The 18,889-nt window shown below is 48.4% G+C and overlaps 1 protein-coding gene across 5 annotated transcripts in view; it reads right to left on the bottom strand.

The window, feature by feature from the left end:
* Positions 1 to 18,889, bottom strand: part of CAPN3 (calpain 3, (p94)) — a 60,933-nt gene that overhangs the window by 3,121 nt on the left and 38,923 nt on the right. For 2 of the 5 annotated variants that reach the window (XM_008585234.1, XM_008585235.1), the window contains exons 6-14: positions 16,448 to 16,531; positions 15,459 to 15,544; positions 13,005 to 13,082; positions 12,029 to 12,189; positions 9,946 to 10,115; positions 9,616 to 9,627; positions 8,733 to 8,941; positions 7,925 to 7,961; positions 177 to 254 (exon numbers count right to left, since the gene is read on the bottom strand). In XM_008585234.1, the coding sequence (XP_008583456.1) occupies positions 177 to 254; positions 7,925 to 7,961; positions 8,733 to 8,941; positions 9,616 to 9,627; positions 9,946 to 10,115; positions 12,029 to 12,189; positions 13,005 to 13,082; positions 15,459 to 15,544; positions 16,448 to 16,531 (915 nt within the window). Of the gene's footprint in view, positions 1 to 176; positions 255 to 1,270; positions 1,385 to 3,517; positions 3,536 to 7,924; positions 7,962 to 8,732; positions 8,942 to 9,615; positions 9,628 to 9,945; positions 10,116 to 12,028; positions 12,190 to 13,004; positions 13,083 to 15,458; positions 15,545 to 16,447; positions 16,532 to 18,455; positions 18,597 to 18,889 lie in introns of all 5 variants that reach the window. The other 3 variants (XM_008585231.1, XM_008585232.1, XM_008585233.1) reach the window with 3 other exon arrangements.

Raw genomic sequence — 18,889 nt, 5'->3', positions numbered from 1 at the left:
GTGTCAGTCCAGAACTCAAGTACTTGTGGATTTCTGTGCTATTCACATAATATCCCTGGGTTCCACCAAAATCCAAAATGACCTCTACTGAACAATAACAAAATAACAAGGAATTTGAGCAGTTAATCAGGGAGAGAAGAGAGCACTGTGGGAGTCCTAGGGTTGGACGTACTCACATCGCCTGCTATCTGCTTGAAAATGTTCCGGAAATGCTGCTGTTCCTCACTTTTCTGGTCAGAGTTGTCAGGCTGTGGCTGTGGAAGCACAAAGGAAATCTGGCTCACAGGCATCAGAGAGATGGACAGACCCGCGAGGAAAGCTCCTCTGGGCCAAAGGAGCCAGAGCGCCTAAAACAGCGGTAGGTGGCAGCAGGAGCTGGGACAGGGGCAAATGTGCTTTTTTCTTAGTTGACCCTGGTGGGGTCGAGTGAGAATCATCGAGGCCTCAGTGGCTCTTCACTCCACTCCTCTCCAGCCCTGACACCCCAAGCCAAAGGAGACATATTAGCCATGCAGACATGCAGACAGCCTCCTTGGTCCTCTTCCCACTCCATCCCCACCAGCTAGAGCCCTCTCCACTGTTTTAAGCCAGACCATTCCAATGATGCGCTCCAGCAAGTCAAAGGGGGGCTGATCACTCTGATCCCTCCAGCCACCTCTGTCGGCAAGGCCAAGTCCTCAGAGAACACTCCCCCATTCCACTGCATGTGCCCCAGGATAGGGGAGGTAGCCCTAGATTTGTTTGGGGACTTTTGCTCCTTGGCCTCACCTCTGCTAAGCTTTATACAAATGCCTCTCCCGACTCTAACACCCTCCTCTGAGTTCTGGAGGACATATTTCTAGTGTCAGTCCCCCTTTTCTGCTACTATTCTTTATCCTCCTATTGCTAAGAGCTCGAGGACACCAGGAAGTTGTTCAGTCTCAGGACTGAGCCAGGGGTTATTCAGTCTCAGCTCTCTCAAGCTGGTTCTCAGACTTTGTCTCCCCCTTCTCTCACTGTCCTGGCTGGAGAACCCCAATGGGGAGGCTCAGCTTGTCATTCCAGTCCTGGGACCAGTTTGGTGTGGTGGCCAACCCATAAGACACTCACCTAAGCAGCATCCCAAATTTTAGAGGAACTTGCTGAGAAAAAAAGGTCAGTAGGACAAATCCAAACCTCTAGATGTTAAAGAGACACCCCCCGGGAACCCCTCCAGCCCCCATGTACTCCATAGCAGAGGAGGACTCCTGTGACGCGTTAGCCACCCCGCTCATGCCACATGCTCAGAAACCTGTGGGGATTTCTCTTGCTTATCAGGGCTTGTTTTGCCTCTGCCCTCCTCTGACTCCTGGTCCACACCCAGCTCCTTGTTGCTGTTTGCTCTGTCTGAAACGAAGATGATGGGCTGGAGAGAGGAGGGAAGTGGGGAAGGGCAGGAAGGAAGCAAGGATTACAGGCTGAGCAGCCTTGTCCAGTGAGAAAAGGAAAAGATCAGAGTTGGGAGATCTTGAACCTCAGTTCAAGTTCCATCTCTGCCACTAACAAGCTGCGTGACTTGAGGAAAGATGCTAAGCCACTCTGGACCTCAGTTCTTTGTCTTTTAATACCCACCCCATCGCTCCTCATGATAGATTTAGGAGGGTTCAACAAGGTAGCACATGTGAAAATGCTAAGAATGGTAAAAAAGCAGCATGATCTAGTGCAGTGACTTTCAAATTTTTTGTAGACTTTTGTTCAAATAGAAACCTGTTTGGGCCGGCCCGTGGCTCACTCGGGAGAGTGCGGTGCTGATAACACCAAGGCCACAGGTTCGGATCCTATATAGGGATGGCCGGTTCGCTCACTGGGTGAGCATGGTGCTGACAACACCAAGTCAAGGGTTAAGATCCCCTTACCGGTCATCTTTTTTAAAAAAAAAAAAAAAGAAAGAAACCTGTTCAAATTAAAATTCCCCAGAAACCCTTGTATATAAAGCCATTTAAAACAGCTTCTCTGATTAATGAGGAGGGCAGAGTTCTTTCCCTTCTGTACCCCACATCACCACAGCAGCTACTGAGGCACCTTTAAGGAACATCTGGGACTCTGCAAAGCATGGTTTGGAAAAAGGCTCTGATTAGTGGTATGGTCAAGGAGTGAGTGATCAGAACACTGGGCTGGAATCCCAGCCCCACCTATCATATAAGAAATATCATCTCTGGCCTCAGTTTACTCATCCGTTAATGGGGATGGTAAAACCTGCTTTTCCCTCCTGATAGGGTCCTTGGGATCAAATGAGATACTGAATATAAAATTGTACTGCAAAAACATTTAAGATGCTACACAAATACAAGGGATACTTTCAAGACATGTTCATGCAAGTGAAGAGGGTATAAAAAGGGTGGATAGTGGTTGCCACATCATGTCAATGCTGGTGGGTGCTGTGCACCCCACAGGAAAAGCCAGGGGAAGGCTAGGCTGTAGGAGTTGGGGTCTGCAGTGCAGAGAACAATGGGGCAAGCAGGGTCTCTCACAGCAGCAAAGTGCACCTCTGAGTCTCCATCTACCTTTCCACACTGTTCATCCAGGACAGCTTGAGTGGACAGACCTATGAAAACAGCTCCCCCAGCCTTGGCTCCCAGCGGTCCCCATAGAACCTGGCTTGCTGTGCCTTCTAAGCAAAGGGTCTTGCCCAAGCAACTGAAGTTTGTGGGGATCCTGGAGTAAGTGGAGGTCATAGTCTGAGGGCGGACGGGTGGACATGATGTGTCATGGAGCATCCCTGCCAGGCACACATCTCCAGGCCCAAGTGTGGGTCTGAACAACACAGGCCTGAGAGTGTGAGGGGAGGCACCAGAGGTAAGGGCTAGAAACACAGGAGGGGACAGATATGGTTTCCAGTTCCAGTTTTCCCATTCATTAGTGGTGTGTTCTTGGGCAAGCCACCTCGCTTCTCTAACTCTGTACTCACCTGTAAAAGGGGAATAATGACAGCAACTACCTTGTAGATACTGACATAACTGAAAATTTTTTTACCCCCATATAGTGCCTGGTACACGGTATGTGCTCAGTGAATGTCAGCCCCAGTCTAGACCAGCACCAGTATTTGGAGGATCCCTGTGACAGATCCTCCAGGCACCACCATAAACATTAGCACCAAAATTTGTCTGATGGCCTGTGGTTGCTCAGAGCACAGACAGGGGGGCCGGACCACCTGGCTGGCTTTGCCACTTCCTGGCTGTGTGGCCTTGGGCAAGTTAGTCAATCTGTACATTATCTCGCTCTGCAAATGGGGATAATAATAGCACCAATCTCAGAGGGTTGTTGTGAGGATTGAGTTAATCCATGGAAAGCACCTAGAAGAATGCCCGGCACATAGCCTTTCCCTAGCAAGTATTAGCTCTCATTATTAAGCACTCTTGCTCCAGCAGAGCTCCGGGAGATGGGGAGGAAGAGGCAACTCTGGTGTGTGCACACACATGCACACACGCACTGCACGTACACATGCATACACACACACACACACTCCATACCGTCCACCCACTTATCCTGTTACACTCACCTTGTTTTTTTTCTTTTTCTGCACGAAAAAAGGAAACGGTAAGTGCAGAACAAGTGCAAAGGAAGTTCCCAGAACTGCCAGTGGCTTCTGGCTTCCCTGAGACTTGTCCTTAGCTTAGGGTGAGGCTCTAGGGTCCAGAAATCTGGATCACAAGGAGCCAGAAAGGGGCATGGAGGGTGAAAGGAGGAGAGAATTCTTCCTTTTCCCTTTTCCATGCCCAGAGACTGGAGGCTGCTATGCCTTTGTTTTTAGAGTCCACTGCTATTGGATACAGCCAAGGAAAGGGATCTTCTGGCTAACTTTTTTAAAAAATGAAATTGGTTATTAAAATAGCAAAAACATGGCTCATTCAAACCAGCTCAAAAATGAATTTTGACTTTAGAATATTAAAAAAAATTTTGAGAGCAAACATTTAACATAGGGAGATTTAATATGGAAATCCAGGTTTGGGCTTCTTTTGTAAAATTACAAGGTCTGTCAGGCTACACCAGGCCTGTGATCCCCTCTGGCAACAATCAGCTGAGCTGACAGTAGCTGCTCTCTGCACCCTCCAGATTGCCACAGTCGCCACCACTCCAGCTGTCCCTCCAACACTGCAGCCAAGAATCGGTTGAGAACTGCAGACAAATATGCAGTGTAGAGGCAGAGAACCACTATGCCTGCCTGCTCTACTCAGCTGGGTGACATGCCAGCTCCTATAAGCTTTTCAGTTTGCAACTCCTGATAGGCACTGTACACTGAACACCAGTGTTCAAAAGAATAGAACCAAATGTACTTAATACTAAAACCAAATGTCTGTGATAATTCTGAAGGCTCTTGGAGATCTAGTGTGGGTAGAGGGTCAGGATTATGACCATGAGTGTCACTATCCAGAAGAGAGTTCAGTGAGACATTTATCTATCTATTGGCCCAGGTCACACCCACAGAGCTCAAGGGTATGTTTACTCACCAGAGCCCAATGCCCCAAGGCATCACAAGACTCCTCAGAACAGCAGAAGAGAGTTCAGTGAGACATTTATCTATCTATTGGCCCAGGTCACACCCACAGAGCTCAGGGTATGTTTACTCACCAGAGCCCAATGCCCCAAGGCATCACAAGACTCCTCAGAACACAGACCCCCAACACACACCAACTCTGTGCTTCTGACTTTGGGCTTCTCACTCCTGGGGGCTGGCCTCCACATGGAGGTGGGGAAAACTCAAGTCTGGAGTCACAGAATCTGGGTGTGAGCTCTAGCCCTGTCTCTTAATAGCTCTGTGAACTCAAGGAAGTCATGTAATCCCACTACATCACCTCTCCCTTGCTTGAAAACCAGGGATTATAACCTCATCTACTTCTCAGAAAACTTGCAAGGATCAAGTGAGATAACACATGTGAAAAGTACCTTGTAAGATGTAAGACATGTGAATAATAACCCAGGCTGTGCCAGACACTTCACACATGATCTCATTGATTTAAACCTCACCAAAGCCTTGAAAGGCACATTATTATTGTCCCCACTTCACACAGTAGGAAACAGAGTCAAAGAGGTTATGTAACTTGTCTAGGTCACCCTGCTGGTAGGTGTCGAATCCAGGTTTTGACGCTGAGTCCAGAGCCTGTATACTTTCTTTTCTTTATATGAGAAATCCAACATTATACAACCCCATAATCCAATGTTAGCTGCTGTTCTTGTTGTCATTTATTTCTTCCTTTGGCCTTGTTCCCTCCTTCTAATTGTTCAAATTGCTTCTTCCTTCTGGGACTTCTATACTTCCCAGCCCCTGAACCTACTAAATGGCCCCAGGACCATACGGCCCATTACTTTTGGCTGTGCTGATGGAGTTTGGATTTGTTGTCCCTGCCAATACTCATGTGGAAATTTGATTTCCAATGTGGCAGTGCTGGAAACTGATTGAGTCATGGGGGCGGATCCCTCATGAATGGATTAATGCTCTCCCTGGGGGAGGAGGGTAATGAGTGAGTTTTTGCTCTATTAGTTCCCACAAGAGCTGATTGTTTAAAGGACCCTGGCACCTCCTCTCTCTCTCTCTCTCTTGCTTCCTCTCACCATGTGATCTGCTCGTACCCACCAGCTGCCTGCCACTTTCTGCTATGAGTAGAAGCAGCCTAAAGCCCATGCCAGATGCAACTGTCCCAGAATTGTAAGCCAAATAAACCTCTTTTCTTTACAAATTACCCAGTCTCAGGTAGTTCTGCTATAGCAACACAAAAAGGACTAAAACAGAAAAATTGGCACCAGAAGTGGTGTGTTGCTATACAGAGACCTGAAAATGTGGGTGCAGCCTTGGAACTGGGGGCATGAACTTGGAATGGTCAAAGGTTGGAGGAGTTTGGAGGACTTAGAAAAAGACAAAAAGATGAGAGAATGTTTGGAAGATTTTAGAGATTGGTTAAATGGCTGTGACCAGAATGCTGATAGAAATGTGGACAGTAAAGGCCATGCGGATGATGAGGTCCCAGAAAGAAATGAGGAACTTATTGGGAATTGGACAAAAGATAACCCTTGCTATACCATAGCAAGGAACCTGGCTGCATTGTGTCCATGCCCTTGGACTTTGTGGAAGGTGGGACTTAAGAGTTGTGAACTAGAGCATTTGGCCAAAGAAATTTCTAAGCAGCAAGGCATTAAGGAAGCTGCATGGTTGCTTTTAAGAGCCTATTCTGAGTTATGGCAGCAAAATCATGATGTAAAGCCAGAATTTAAAAGGGAAGCAGAGCATAAAGATTTGGAAAATTTGCAGCCTGGCCATGTAGTAAAGAAGTGGAGAGCCAGAGAACAATGCAAGGGTGAAGCAGATAAACTGGTTGCTAAAGACATTATCTTGGTGGTGAGGCAGCCAGATGCTAAGAGCCAAGACAATGAGAGAAAAGCCCTAAGGGCATCTGAGAAGTCTGGAAGGGTGCCCCACCCATCACAGGCCCTAAGGCCTAGAACAACTGAGTTGTCCCAGAGGACAGACCTGGGGTGCAGCTGCCCCTGGGGAACCTGCTCCCTGCAACCCAGGTGCTCTGGCTGGAGCGGCCCCAAGTATGGTTCCTGCAGCAGCCCTGGAAAGTAGAGGCCCGAAACCTCGGTGGCATCTATGTGGTGTTAAGTCTGCAGGTTGGCAGGATGTGAGACCAGTGGAGGTGTGGCAGCCTCCACCCAGATTCCAGAGGATGTGTGGGAAAGCATGGGGGCCCAGGCAGAGACCTGCCACAGGGGCGGAGCCACTGCAGAGGACATCTACTAGAGCAATGCCAAGCAGGAAAGTGGGGTCAGAGCCCCCACAGAGAGCCCCCCCCCCCAGGGAATGTCTAGTACAGCCAATGCAGCAGGGCTTCCGCCAGGACCCTAGAACTTGGGGGCCACTGGTAACATGCAAGACAGGCCTGGAAAAGCCACAGACACCAGCGTGCCCCACTGGGCTGTGCCTGGCAGAGCTGTGGGAACAAGGCTGTCTGATACTCTGGGGGCCCAGATGCCCAATTGTGCCCAGGATACAGGACTTGGAGTCAAAGAAGATTATTTTGGACCTTTAAGACATAATGTGTGCCCTGCTGGGTTTCACACTTGTTTGGGACCTGTTTCTCCTTTCTTCTGGCCTATTCCTCCCTTTTGGAATGGGAACATGTACCCAATGTCTGTTCCACCATTCTGTCTTGGAAGTAGATAAATTTGGTTTTGATTTTTACAGGTTCACAGCTGGAAGGACTTTTGCTTTTGGTCTCAAATGAGACTTTGGACTTTCAAGCTGGTGCTGGAGCAAGCTAAGACTTTTGGTACTGTTGGGATATAATGATTATATTTTGTATGTGAGAGTGAATGAGTTTTGGGGGGCCAGGGGTGGAATGATGGAGTTTGGATGTGTTGTCCCTGCCAAAACTCATGTGAAAATTTGATCTCCAATGTGGCAGTGTTGGATTGAGTCATGGGGGTGGATCCCTCATGAATGGATTAATGCTCTCCCTGGGGGTAGGGGGATTAATGAGTGAGTTCTCGCTCTCTTAGTTCCTGCAAGAGCTGATTGTTTAAAGGACCCTGGCACCTCCTCTCTCTCTCTCTCTCTTGCTTCCTCTCACCATGTGATCTGCTTGTACCCACCGGCAGCCTGCCACTTTCCGCCATGAGTAGAAGCAGCCTGCGGCCCGTGCCAGATGCACTGTCCCAGAATCATAAGCCAAATAAACCTCTTTTCTTTACAAATTACCCAGTCTCAGGTAGTTCTGTTGTAGCAACACAAAATGGGCTAAAACACATGCCAAACAGGAGTTGCAGTTACATGGAGTAATTGCTCTGCACACCCCGACTCCCATCTCCCTCTGCCAGTACCCACTCTCCCCTCCGCCACCACCTGTCCCCTGCCTGAATCAGGGAAAGTGACCCTCTAGACTTTCTTACATGTAAAAGTTAAACCACTCACCACTGGCCGATCCACGGAGATTGTATTTTCAACGTCCCTGTGAGGAACACAAATATGCAGCTGCCTCAGTGACATCAGGAGCACGTGGAGATTTGCTCAGGTCACATGCCTTCTTGGCAACCAGTCAGGACTAGATTCAGAGAACCCCTGGAACTAACCTCCCCCACCCCAGGAACCAGCCCTGTGTGCCCCATCCCCCACAGCCAAGCCCATGCACATGAGTTCTTGTTGGCATTGCACAGAGCTCCCCAAAGTCATGACCCAGCCACCTACCCATAGACAGTGCACTTCTTCCAGGGACAGAGATGAGAGTGGCAGAGCCTATGAACTCATCTGTGGTGGCCATGGGCCAAGGGTAGGATGTGGCCTTGCTGGCTTCCTTGCTCACACTAACTTAAAATTTCAATTACTCCCAACACCTCCTATTCCTCTTCCCCACTTTATTTTTGCTCCTTATCACTTCTCCAAATCTAAAATACTGTATATATTATCCTATCTATTGTTTCACACTAGAATGGTAAGCTCCATCAGGGCAGGAATTTCTTTCTGTTTAATTCACTGCTCTATCCTCAGTGCCTAGAAGAGTGCCTGGAACATAGTAGATGCTCAGTAAACATCTACAGGATGAATGGAATGAATGAATGAAGGTTATATATCCAGTGAATCAGGAGTGAGGGAAGAGGTGCAGCCTAGTCAACATATCCCAGGTCCCTGGAAGAGACTGGTCCAGCTGCCTTATACCTCCAATCTCTAGAATGGGCCATGTGAGCTTTCAGGGACAGGTGGGGAAAGCCAGGCTGGGACTCACTCAGAGAGGTTCCTCTTTTCAGAGAAGACCCGGAGGATGAATTCCCCCTCCTGGTGGGGCTCATAGGTGGAGGGTACAATGACGTACTCGCTGGGGGGCAGGCGGAAGCGCTGGGACACCTCCCGCATGTTGATGTAAGTTTTGCTCCTGGCCTTGGAGGCATTGTACAGGAAGAAGTCCTTCTGCAGGTGCTGCTTGTTCCCGTGCATCTGGGGGACAGAAGAGCCCATGGGACCTGAGTATCTTGGGAAGGATGCCCTGTCTTGATCACAGTCCCCTCCAGGATCCCTTCCCAAGTCCCTGATCACCCATTTCACAGTCTCAACCTACCTACTTCTGATTCCCAAGGTCTCAAATAGCTCAATATCCCTGGAGCTCCCCACCTTACTTCCTCTTCCTTTTCTGCTGTGATTTGGAAGTGAAGGTCAGGTCTATCATTCCCACATGCAGGGCCACTTACCAGAACTGCTGCTCATCAACTCCAAATCCCCTCGGGCTGGGAAGGGCCCAACAAGGCAGAGGGGCCTTGGCTGCGTTCTGAGGGAAGTGATTCCTCCATCCCAAAGAGTGCAGACACCCTCCGAATGTGTCTGTGTGACTCTGTGTGTGAGTGTGTTTTGTGCGAGAGTGAAGGGTTGAGCATAAGTGTGTGGACAGGCAGAGTGTCTGGTGGGAGGGAGAAAGTGCCCATCATGGAGATGATAGCTATGGGTCATGCAATGCTCTGAGGCACCTGCTCTGCAGTTGATATAAGGCAGGCAAAGACTTCTCCTATCATAGTCCTGTCCACAACCCCCCCAGGAAGCTTGTCGAGAAGCCACAGACTCGGGACCCCCACCCAGGTAATGTTGCACACAGCTGCTGGCCGCTGCCACTGCTATACCTCTTTGGGAACCTTGAGGAAAAACAGAAAAAGATGTTTCAGGTCTGAATGAGGAAAAAGCTTGCAGAAGTGTTTGCCAGCAATTGCAGCATGAATGCCGAAGTCTGACTCTCCACAAACCCGCCAGCCGCGGCCCCACTCCACCTCCCCCCACCCAGGCCCCCAGTGTCTTCTGCTTGTTGCAAAACAAGTGAGCCTGATCCCAGGAGCTCGGGGTGGGGGTCACTGAGTAGCAGGGAAACCAGAAGACCCTTCTGGAAGCCCCCCAAAAGTCTCCTCGCTGGGAACTTTTTGTGTTTCCTGGGCTGGAGCTGGTCAGGGACTGCACACCTCGTAGATGGCGAAGCCGATGGTGAAGAGGTTGGCCCCCAGCTTCCGGTCCTTCCGCCGGTTCTTCTGCATCAGGGCCACCAGAAAGCTGCAGATCACCTCGGAGTCGTCAGGGTCATCGTCTTCCTCCAGGAGCTTCAGACGGTACTGCGGGTTGGTCCAGAAAGTGTCTGTGCCCCCAGAAAGGAAATGCACATTCAGATCTACCTCTCTAAGAAAGGGCAGGAAGGGAAATGAGACAGAGGGAACCTGTTCATCTCTACCCTCCTGCACCTAGGTGCTCAATTAATATTTATGGAAAACATGATTCAGGTATTTGTCTAATCACTGGGGGTGGTGGGTGGGATGGCAGTCTCTACCCTTATCCAGATGGAGCTGCACTGATTGGATGTGTGGTTCCTCTTCCCTGTCTGAACTTGAATTCTCAGTCTTTGCCAATGGCTTTACTTTCCTTACCCGCCTCTTAAATGTTGTTGGTCCCTGGCATCTGGTCCTAGGCCTCTTCTCCTTTCACCCCACCTGTCCTGCCTCCCTAAGCAATCTTACCCGCTTCTACTTTTTAGCTGCCCCTACATGCTGATGACGCCTGAGCTATATATACCAGCCTCAACCTCTCTTCTGACTCCCTCTCTACTTTCTTTCTTTCTTTTTTTTTTATTTCCTCCTACTTACCTTCTTTCCTTGTTTTCTTACTTTATTTCTTAGATATCTATTGGGCTCTTATAATACAAGCACTGTTCTAATATGTGCATCCAATCTCTGTTACAAATCTTCACTTGGATATTCTACGGGACCTCAGACTTAGGAGCTGCACTGATTGGATGTGTGGTTCCTCTTCCCTGTCTGAACTTGAATTCTCAGTCTTTGCCAATGGCTTTACTTTCCTTACCCGCCTCTTAAATGTTGTTGGTCCCTGGCATCTGGTCCTAGGCCTCTTCTCCTTTCACCCCACCTGTCCTGCCTCCCTAAGCAATCTTACCCGCTTCTACTTTTTAGCTGCCCCTACATGCTGATGACGCCTGAGCTATATATACCAGCCTCAACCTCTCTTCTGACTCCCTCTCTACTTTCTTTCTTTTTTTTTTATTTCCTCCTACTTACCTTCTTTCCTTGTTTTCTTACTTTATTCCTTAGATATCTATTGGGCTCTTATAATACAAGCACTGTTCTAATATGTGCATCCAATCTCTATTACAAATCTTCACTTGGATATTCTACGGGACCTCAGATTTCTATGTCCCGATCTAAACTCCTCTTCCTACAACTCCACAACAAACCCCACCAAAAACAAATGCCATACCAATTTTTTTCTCTTGTGTCTTTTACTGCAATGCTGACACCATCCACCCTGGTCCCTAAACAAAGAATGTCATCACCCAATATGTTCACCCCTAAGTCTGCCCTCTCCCATCTGTGCTGCCACTCACTTGGTCTAAGCTGTCATCATCTCTGACTTGAATTACTGCAGTAGTTGCTAACTCTGTCCTCTAGGACTGCCCTCAACTTTACTGACACAGTATTGTTCTGACAGTTTGCTGCTTAAAAGTTGTTGCCAGCTCCCTATTTCAAACTCCTCAGCATGGCAGTTTCCTTCTCAGCAAAATGGGGAGGGTTTAAACAGATGATGGATGTCTGGAACTTAGTAGAGACTCCATNAAAAACAAATGCCATACCAATTTTTTTCTCTTGTGTCTTTTACTGCAATGCTGACACCATCCACCCTGGTCCCTAAACAAAGAATGTCATCACCCAATATGTTCACCCCTAAGTCTGCCCTCTCCCATCTGTGCTGCCACTCACTTGGTCTAAGCTGTCATCATCTCTGACTTGAATTACTGCAGTAGTTGCTAACTCTGTCCTCTAGGACTGCCCTCAACTTTACTGACACAGTATTGTTCTGACAGTTTGCTGCTAAAAGTTGTTGCCAGCTCCCTATTTCAAACTCCTTCTCAGCAAAATGGGGAGGGTTTAAACAGATGATTGATGTCTGGAACTTAGTAGAGACTCCATAAATGATAGTCAATGTTATTCTACCTGGAGCTGGTTCTGCTTGGGCCCTTCCCCCGTTGAGAGTATCTCCCACCTGGGAAGTTGCGGCAGCCTCCAGCAGAGCAGCCCCTCACCCAGCGGCCCTCATTCACGGACACTGTCCAGGTCTGGAGCTTGTCAGACTCCAGGGCATCAGCTGTGAGGTTGCAGATCTCCAGCTTTGTGAAATGGTAGATGAAATCGTCGTATGACATCCTGAGAGGATGGAAGAAGAGAGACCCATATGGGAGCAGGGGGTGGGGTGGGGGCTGGAAAAGGGAAGATCCAGTGCTAACAACACAAGATAAAATAGTTCAGAGGATCTTGGCCAAGGTCCTAGAGGGTCCTGTCCTTCCTTTACAGGGTAAACACTGTCAGTTCTGATGTGTCTATCCCAAACTATCATCATCTCTTCCAATAATGACTCAAAATTATGTGTCCTTGATGGGAGACCATGACAGAAATTCAGTTCTCTGAAAAGTTATTGAGTGCCCTACCACTGTGCACCAGGCATAGTGCTAGGCACAGGGGAAAGAGATACAATCTGGGAAAGGACAGACAATTAGGTAGGAGATTTTAAGGGTGATGAGCATTACAAACAAGTTAACCCCAGTCCTGGAGAACTTAGGGGGGGTCCCAAAAAAAGTTCCCATTAAGCTGCAACTTAAAGGCTGAGTAGAAATGATCTGAGTGAGGGTGAGGTTGGCATTGGGAGATCAGGGTAAGTAGAACTTCCCGGGCTCAGAAAAGCCAGGGAGCACATGTGGCTGGAACACGGTGCATGGCAGAGGGGCACAGGTGAGGCAAGAGCCATGTTTTTGCTGGCCTGGTCCTGGCTCAGTTATTACCGGGACCTGGCGGCCTCCTCTCAGAACCTCATCCTTGCAGGGCCTCCAGCTGGAGAAGGAGAACAGGGCCCAGATCTCCCCAGTGCTGGAATCTGATAGACTCTTTCTGGGGACCGAAGTCTGAGATTTCACCTCCCTGCCCCATCCCTTACCCTTCTGGGTCCTCCTGAGTCCTGGACTCACCAGAACTCTCCATCCTCTGTGACCTGGTGCTGCAGACGGGCCTTCTCATCTTTGTCCACAAAGCTCCAGTCCTTCCAACTGGTGGGGAAAATGTAGGAATTACGGAAGGAAGAAGAAGGGAAGGCCTGATGTGGGTTGGGACAGGAGGTAACAGAGAAATCTGAAGTTGAAGGAGTAGCCAATCTCCAAATTGCAGCCAGTGTGAACCACCAGAATGCTAATCTGATCTGTTACCTGCAGTGTAAAACCCAACCATTGCTTCCCACCATCCTCAAAATTAAGACCAAACTCCTTCATTGGGTCTATAAGGACTTGACCCTTCTCTGGCTGAATCTTTTCTCCTGCTCACTCTCTAAGCCTTAAGAGTTGGGCTCTGGAAATAGACAAACCGAAATTTCCACTTAATAACAGTACTAGTAGCCAATCTCCAAATTGCAGCCAGTGTGAACCACCAGAATGCTAATCTGATCTGTTACCTCCAGTGTAAAACCCAACCATTGCTTCCCACCATCCTCAAAATTAAGACCAAACTCCTTCAATGGGTCTATAAGGACTTGACCCTTCTCTGGCTGAATCTTTTCTCCTGCTCACTCTCTAAGCCTTAAGAGTTGGGCTCTGGAAATAGACAAATCGAAATTTCCACTTAATAACAGTACTATGTAACTTTGGGCAAGTCACATAACCTTTGTCAGATTTTGTTTCCTCAACTGAAAAAGGGAAACGATTGCATCAACTGCTCACAGGGCTGTGATGAGTAGAGGAAATATGCATGCAAAGCTGTCAGCATAGTGCCCACGGGATAGTAAGAAAATGTCTGCGTTACTAAGAAAAAGACCAAGTATGTAAACATCTCCTTTCTCCTGTCAGGAAACAGCCCAGCATTGAGTTTGTAAAGGCAGGGCAGTTTTTACATGCTCTCTCTCCTCAAGAGGGAGGAAATAAAGCACACTTGTGTTTCAGGCTGACTGAGGAGAATTAAAGTAACCTGGGTGTCCCTGAACAGGGAAGGGGTTGAGGAAGTGCCTGAAATCAGGGAGCACTGGAGGGGAAATGGAGATTCCTGAGATTGGAAGGAGGGACATGGCGGGGGGAGCCTCGTGAAGTGACCAAGGGTTGGGCCCTACTTGTCAGCAGCCCCCGCAATGAAGCATCAGCAGCAAGTGGGTCAAGGCTGGACACCAGGCTCCGAGGCTGGAGAACACGCAAGGGTCCCTGTGGGTGACTAGAGCCAGTGGAGCAGACAACTGATGGGGCACTGAGGGTCTTCCCAGAGCAGATGCCGCTCCCTCCGGGCTTTTTCTCCTCTTCCCGTCCCACTCAAACCAGGTGAGGGGCTCCCTCTTTGTGATCCTTATCACGGCATCGATCTCAATTATTACTGTTTGTCCTTTCCTCTGGACCATAAATCCACAGGTGCAGGGCCAGTGTCTCTGTGTTCATTTCTACATCCCCTGACAGTAGCATAGGGCCTGTCACATAGTCAGCACTGAGGAAGTAGGGATCTGTCACATGCATAAGTGCAGGAATGTGCGTGAATGTCTGCAGGAGTCGGTAAGGCACAGACTGTACGTATCACAGTCTATCGAGGGAAGCTGCTTGCTCATGGAACGTCCCCAGTGCCTAGACCTGTACCTGCTATTTAGTAGGTGCTCAATAAACACTTCCTAAATGAATGAATGGCTGATGAACCAGTAATTACAGTAATTACTTGGGATAAGAGGGACATAGAGGTACATAAGCACAGAGGCTGAAGGGCCCACCAGCCTGGGTGTGGTCCTTCTCACCTACCAAGTCCTGCTACCTCCCTCTTGAAAATAAAAGAGGAGTTCGAGGGGCTGCCTACCATTCAGTAGACGCAACCAGGAGCCAGTTTTTGGGTGGGACTATAAGAGGCTTTGTAGATGTTCTGGAACCTTCATAATAACTTCTCTGTGTCTGTTATTTATATTGTCCTCAGTCTATTCCTTTCAGTGATAAGCATTAAAATTATTTCTAGGGCCCATGTGCCTTTGTATGGGGATAGCAAGGGAGAGGAAATCTCAGCACTAGCCAAGTACTTTCTAAAAATGATCACATTTACTCCTCATAACAGCCCATGAAGGTAAGCACTAATATTGTTCCTATTTCATAGATAAGGCAAGAAAGCCTCTGAGAAGGGAAGTCACTTGTCCAGTCTAGACCCCTGCATTAAGACGCTGCTTCTGCCTGGGCCTAGCTCATGCTTTCTGGAATCTTTCCTTTCCAGCCGTGGGCCATTAGCAACCTCTCATTAGTCCCTGGCTCCCCTGGCTCCACTCCAGCCCTTGCCTGGAGCCCACACCTGTGCCCCCCTCTTCTCCTCTGTAAATCGTTGGTTTTGAGTATGATTTTACATCAAGCATTTGTAGTGCTCAGTACCCAACCCAGCCTTGCCCTAGGCCCTGTTGCCCCCACATGAGGGGCGCCCTCACCTACCCGTCACTCCAAGAGCCGTTCCACTCCACCTGGCCCCAGGGGTTCCGCAGCCGTACCAGCTTCACTTTCTCACCTTTGAACAGGGTCTTGGGCAAAGAGAAAAGGCTCTCATACTCTGGAGCCTGTCTGGAAAGGGGATCTTCTGTGTTGCCCTGAGGGCTGGAATGGGGATGGGGAGAGTCCCTTATGTGGGGCTGTCCTGCCTGGCCCTGGCCAAAGAGACTAATCAGAAGTGTGCTGTGGAATGGCTGGATGAAGGGTCAGAGCCTTAGGACCAAGTCTGCAGGAGTTAGGGCCTGGCCATCACCTCACTATCTTCTAAGACGTGATTTTCCCGGGGAACATCCCAGCCATTATGAGCTTTGGGGGAGGAGGCAGGGCATATACAGTAGGGCTCTGCTAGCACATTAGGTGTCTGTGTGAATTAGAAAAAAGGCCCCTGCCAGCTGAGGAACTATAGACAAATGTCCCCTCTAGATGGACCAATTAGAAGAAGGTGTCCCTTCCTCCAATCTGCTGCAATGGTCTGATGCAGACTACTGCCCCTCTCTGGCCATCCTTTTGTTCAGGGCACAACTTGCTCAACTGTGTGTGACGGGCCTGACATGACCCAGGAAAGCCCAGACATCCTAGAAGGAGCAAAACATTGTAACTGTTTGACCTAGAGAACAGGAAACCCGAGAACACATGAAACCAACTTTGTAAAACCAAAGTCAACATTTTCTAGAAAATGCTGGGAAAACTGCCATCTTTAGCACTAAAAGCAAAGATAAACTGAGCACCATCTGTGGCATGATCCCCTTCTACCACTTTCCACAGGCCCCTCTACTCCCAGGTGCTTGGCTTGGACGTTGGGCGGAATCCTGGCTAGCTTTCTAGAATTGGAGGCAAGCTCTGTAGATGGTAAAGGGGCACAGAGAGCTAAGTCCTGACTTCAGAAGCTTAACCCAATTAGGTCCCCATGCCCTGCCGAGCCCCACCAGGCTCACCTCCTCCAGACCAGTGACCGAGTAGGCATGACCTTTGACCAGCCCGCAGGCCATTCTTGTCTCATACTGAACCGGAACAATTGTCTGTGGAGCAATAATCAGACATCCCATCAGGGGCTGGGGAATGGAAGTTCTGCTGCTTGGATTTTCTGGGTTCTGCAAGAACAAGGGCTACTCCACTTCCTGAAAATGTACCTCATGACCATGAGCACACTGACGCTTTAAGAGTGTCAGGAAGAGACAGCCCCAGACAAGCTGGTTACCCCAACAAGGCTCTGTCCTGGCCGCTACAGAGCAATGTGAATGCTGAGATGTGAGGTGGGTAAGAGCGGCCCTATCCCTCCTTTCTGGAACCCTTAGGGTCTTTCAAAGGAGGAAGGGGGATAGTTGGAGGCTGCCCTGGACTTCCCATGAGCCCATCCAGGGCTGCCTATTCCTGGAAGAGAAAGGTATTAAGGGTGAGATGAAACATGTAGGTCTAAGCCTTTTTCTTTATATCTCCTCATCTCCTCCACACCCACCTAGAAAACAATATTCAAGGAATCGAGAGGCACAGCACCCAGGGAGAGAGTTCTGAGGAGGCCAGAGGACATGTCTGCTCAGATATGACTGTGCCTACAAGTGCAGGGGGTGGCACTTCCATTTGCAGAAACTTCCAAGTTGCAGCCATGGGGGATCCTTGGCAGAAGATTAGGATACCAAAGCCCACTGAGTCCTAGACAGGCTCTCCATGGCTTCAGTTTGCCTAGAAATATAAGTTTTAAGAGGAGTTTCCTGGAGCCATGCTGGGCTTTGGAATTCCTGGAGCCTTTCTCAGGGTGAGCGCTACAGGTGGGGCCAGGGCGTTTGGCATCTCAGCCTCTCCCAGATCTCAGTCCTCATATGATCCAGACCATGCTGAATAGAAAGGCAGGGGACAGGAGATACATCATCCTCATTTCTAGACTTGAGAAGCTACTTGAAATGACTCCTTTGGCATGACTTAAGCATGTCATTCAGCCTAGCACTTCTACTGCTGGGAATCTATCCTAAGGAAATCATCATGGATGCACACAAAGAGGAATCTATTGGGATGTTCATTATAGCACTTTAGAATAACAACAACAAAAAAAGAGAAAGAAAACAACCTAACTTTCCAATAACAGCGTATTGGGTAAATAGATTGTAACATATCTGTACGTTTAACTACTGTGGAACTTCTGAAATATGTTATAGGAGAATACTTATTGGCACATGAAGAATATAAAACTAACTGGAAAAGCAGACTGCAGAGAGGTACCTATAGTATGACAAAATTTTAAAAATAAAAATATAGATTAAGTGTGTACATAGAAAAATCCTGGAAGGACATACACCATATGTTAACAGTGATTATCTTTAGATCGGAAAAATATAGGTTAAATTTTCCTCTGTGTTTTTCTGTATGGCTCAGTATTCCTCAGTGAGCATGTGTTACTTCTGAGTGTACTAGAATATAAACTCTATGAGGAGAGAGACTTTGCTTTTTCACTAGAATAGTGAACAAATAGGAGAGTTAGCCAGTTGTTAGCTCAGTTGATTGGAGCGTGCTGCTGATAACACCAAGCTCAAGGGTTCAGATCCCCGAACCAGCCAGCTGCCAAGAAAAAAGGGGATTGGGGGAGAGGATTTTGCTTTGTTTGCTAGAAGAGTACCTAGTGCATAGTAGGAGCTCATCAATAAATGTTGAATAAATAAATCAATGATTAGAAGAGGAAAAATATTTTAAAGTAAATGAAGTCTCTCTGGTATTTCTGCCTGTTAATTCACTATCAGGGAAACTGACTACAGAGATTCTCTCCAAATCCTGGCTTTTCTCCCTTCTTCAGGAGCCTTGGAGTGAGCAATTTATTCCAACCCAGACCCTCAGAAAGCCCCAGGTGGGGGTCTGTGAGCAAGGCACCGGCTGCTGAGGGGAGTCTGACACAAACAGGGCTGGGTCATGCAGGTTGGAGGGATGGTCAATCCCGACAGTTGGAGGGGTACACACCCGGGCTGGTCTGTCATCTGAGCCTCTGGGGTCGAGGTCTGAATCCCTGAGCAGCGAATTATCCATATTCCGCACCATCCGTGCAATCAACTCTCCCATGTTCAGACAAGGAGAGGTTCCATAGGTCATGTTCGTGCCATCCTGAGGCCCAACAGGAAGGGTCGGGGACAGCCCAGGTGAGTGAGAGAGAACAAACAAAGGAGGGTGGAAAGGGAAGGAGATAGAAAGAAGGGAGGTGACAGACAAAGGAAAAGAAGAGAGATCAACAGAACATGAATGGAGAAAAGATGGAGAAAAGTGGTAGAGAATGAAAATGTCCACCCATGGTGTTTTATGCTAACACCTTTCAAGCTTTTCCAAGCTTTCCTATCCATTGGGAATGTTGGAGAAGAAGGAGCGGAATTCAGCTTGCGCCCCTTCCTCCTCAATGGAAA

This window comes from Galeopterus variegatus, unplaced genomic scaffold, assembly GCF_000696425.1.
Source record: "Galeopterus variegatus unplaced genomic scaffold, G_variegatus-3.0.2 Scaffold3504, whole genome shotgun sequence".
NCBI lineage: Eukaryota > Metazoa > Chordata > Mammalia > Dermoptera > Cynocephalidae > Galeopterus > Galeopterus variegatus.
The sequence above is the reverse complement of the archived record's forward strand: the minus strand, read 5'-3'. Positions and strand labels throughout refer to the sequence as shown.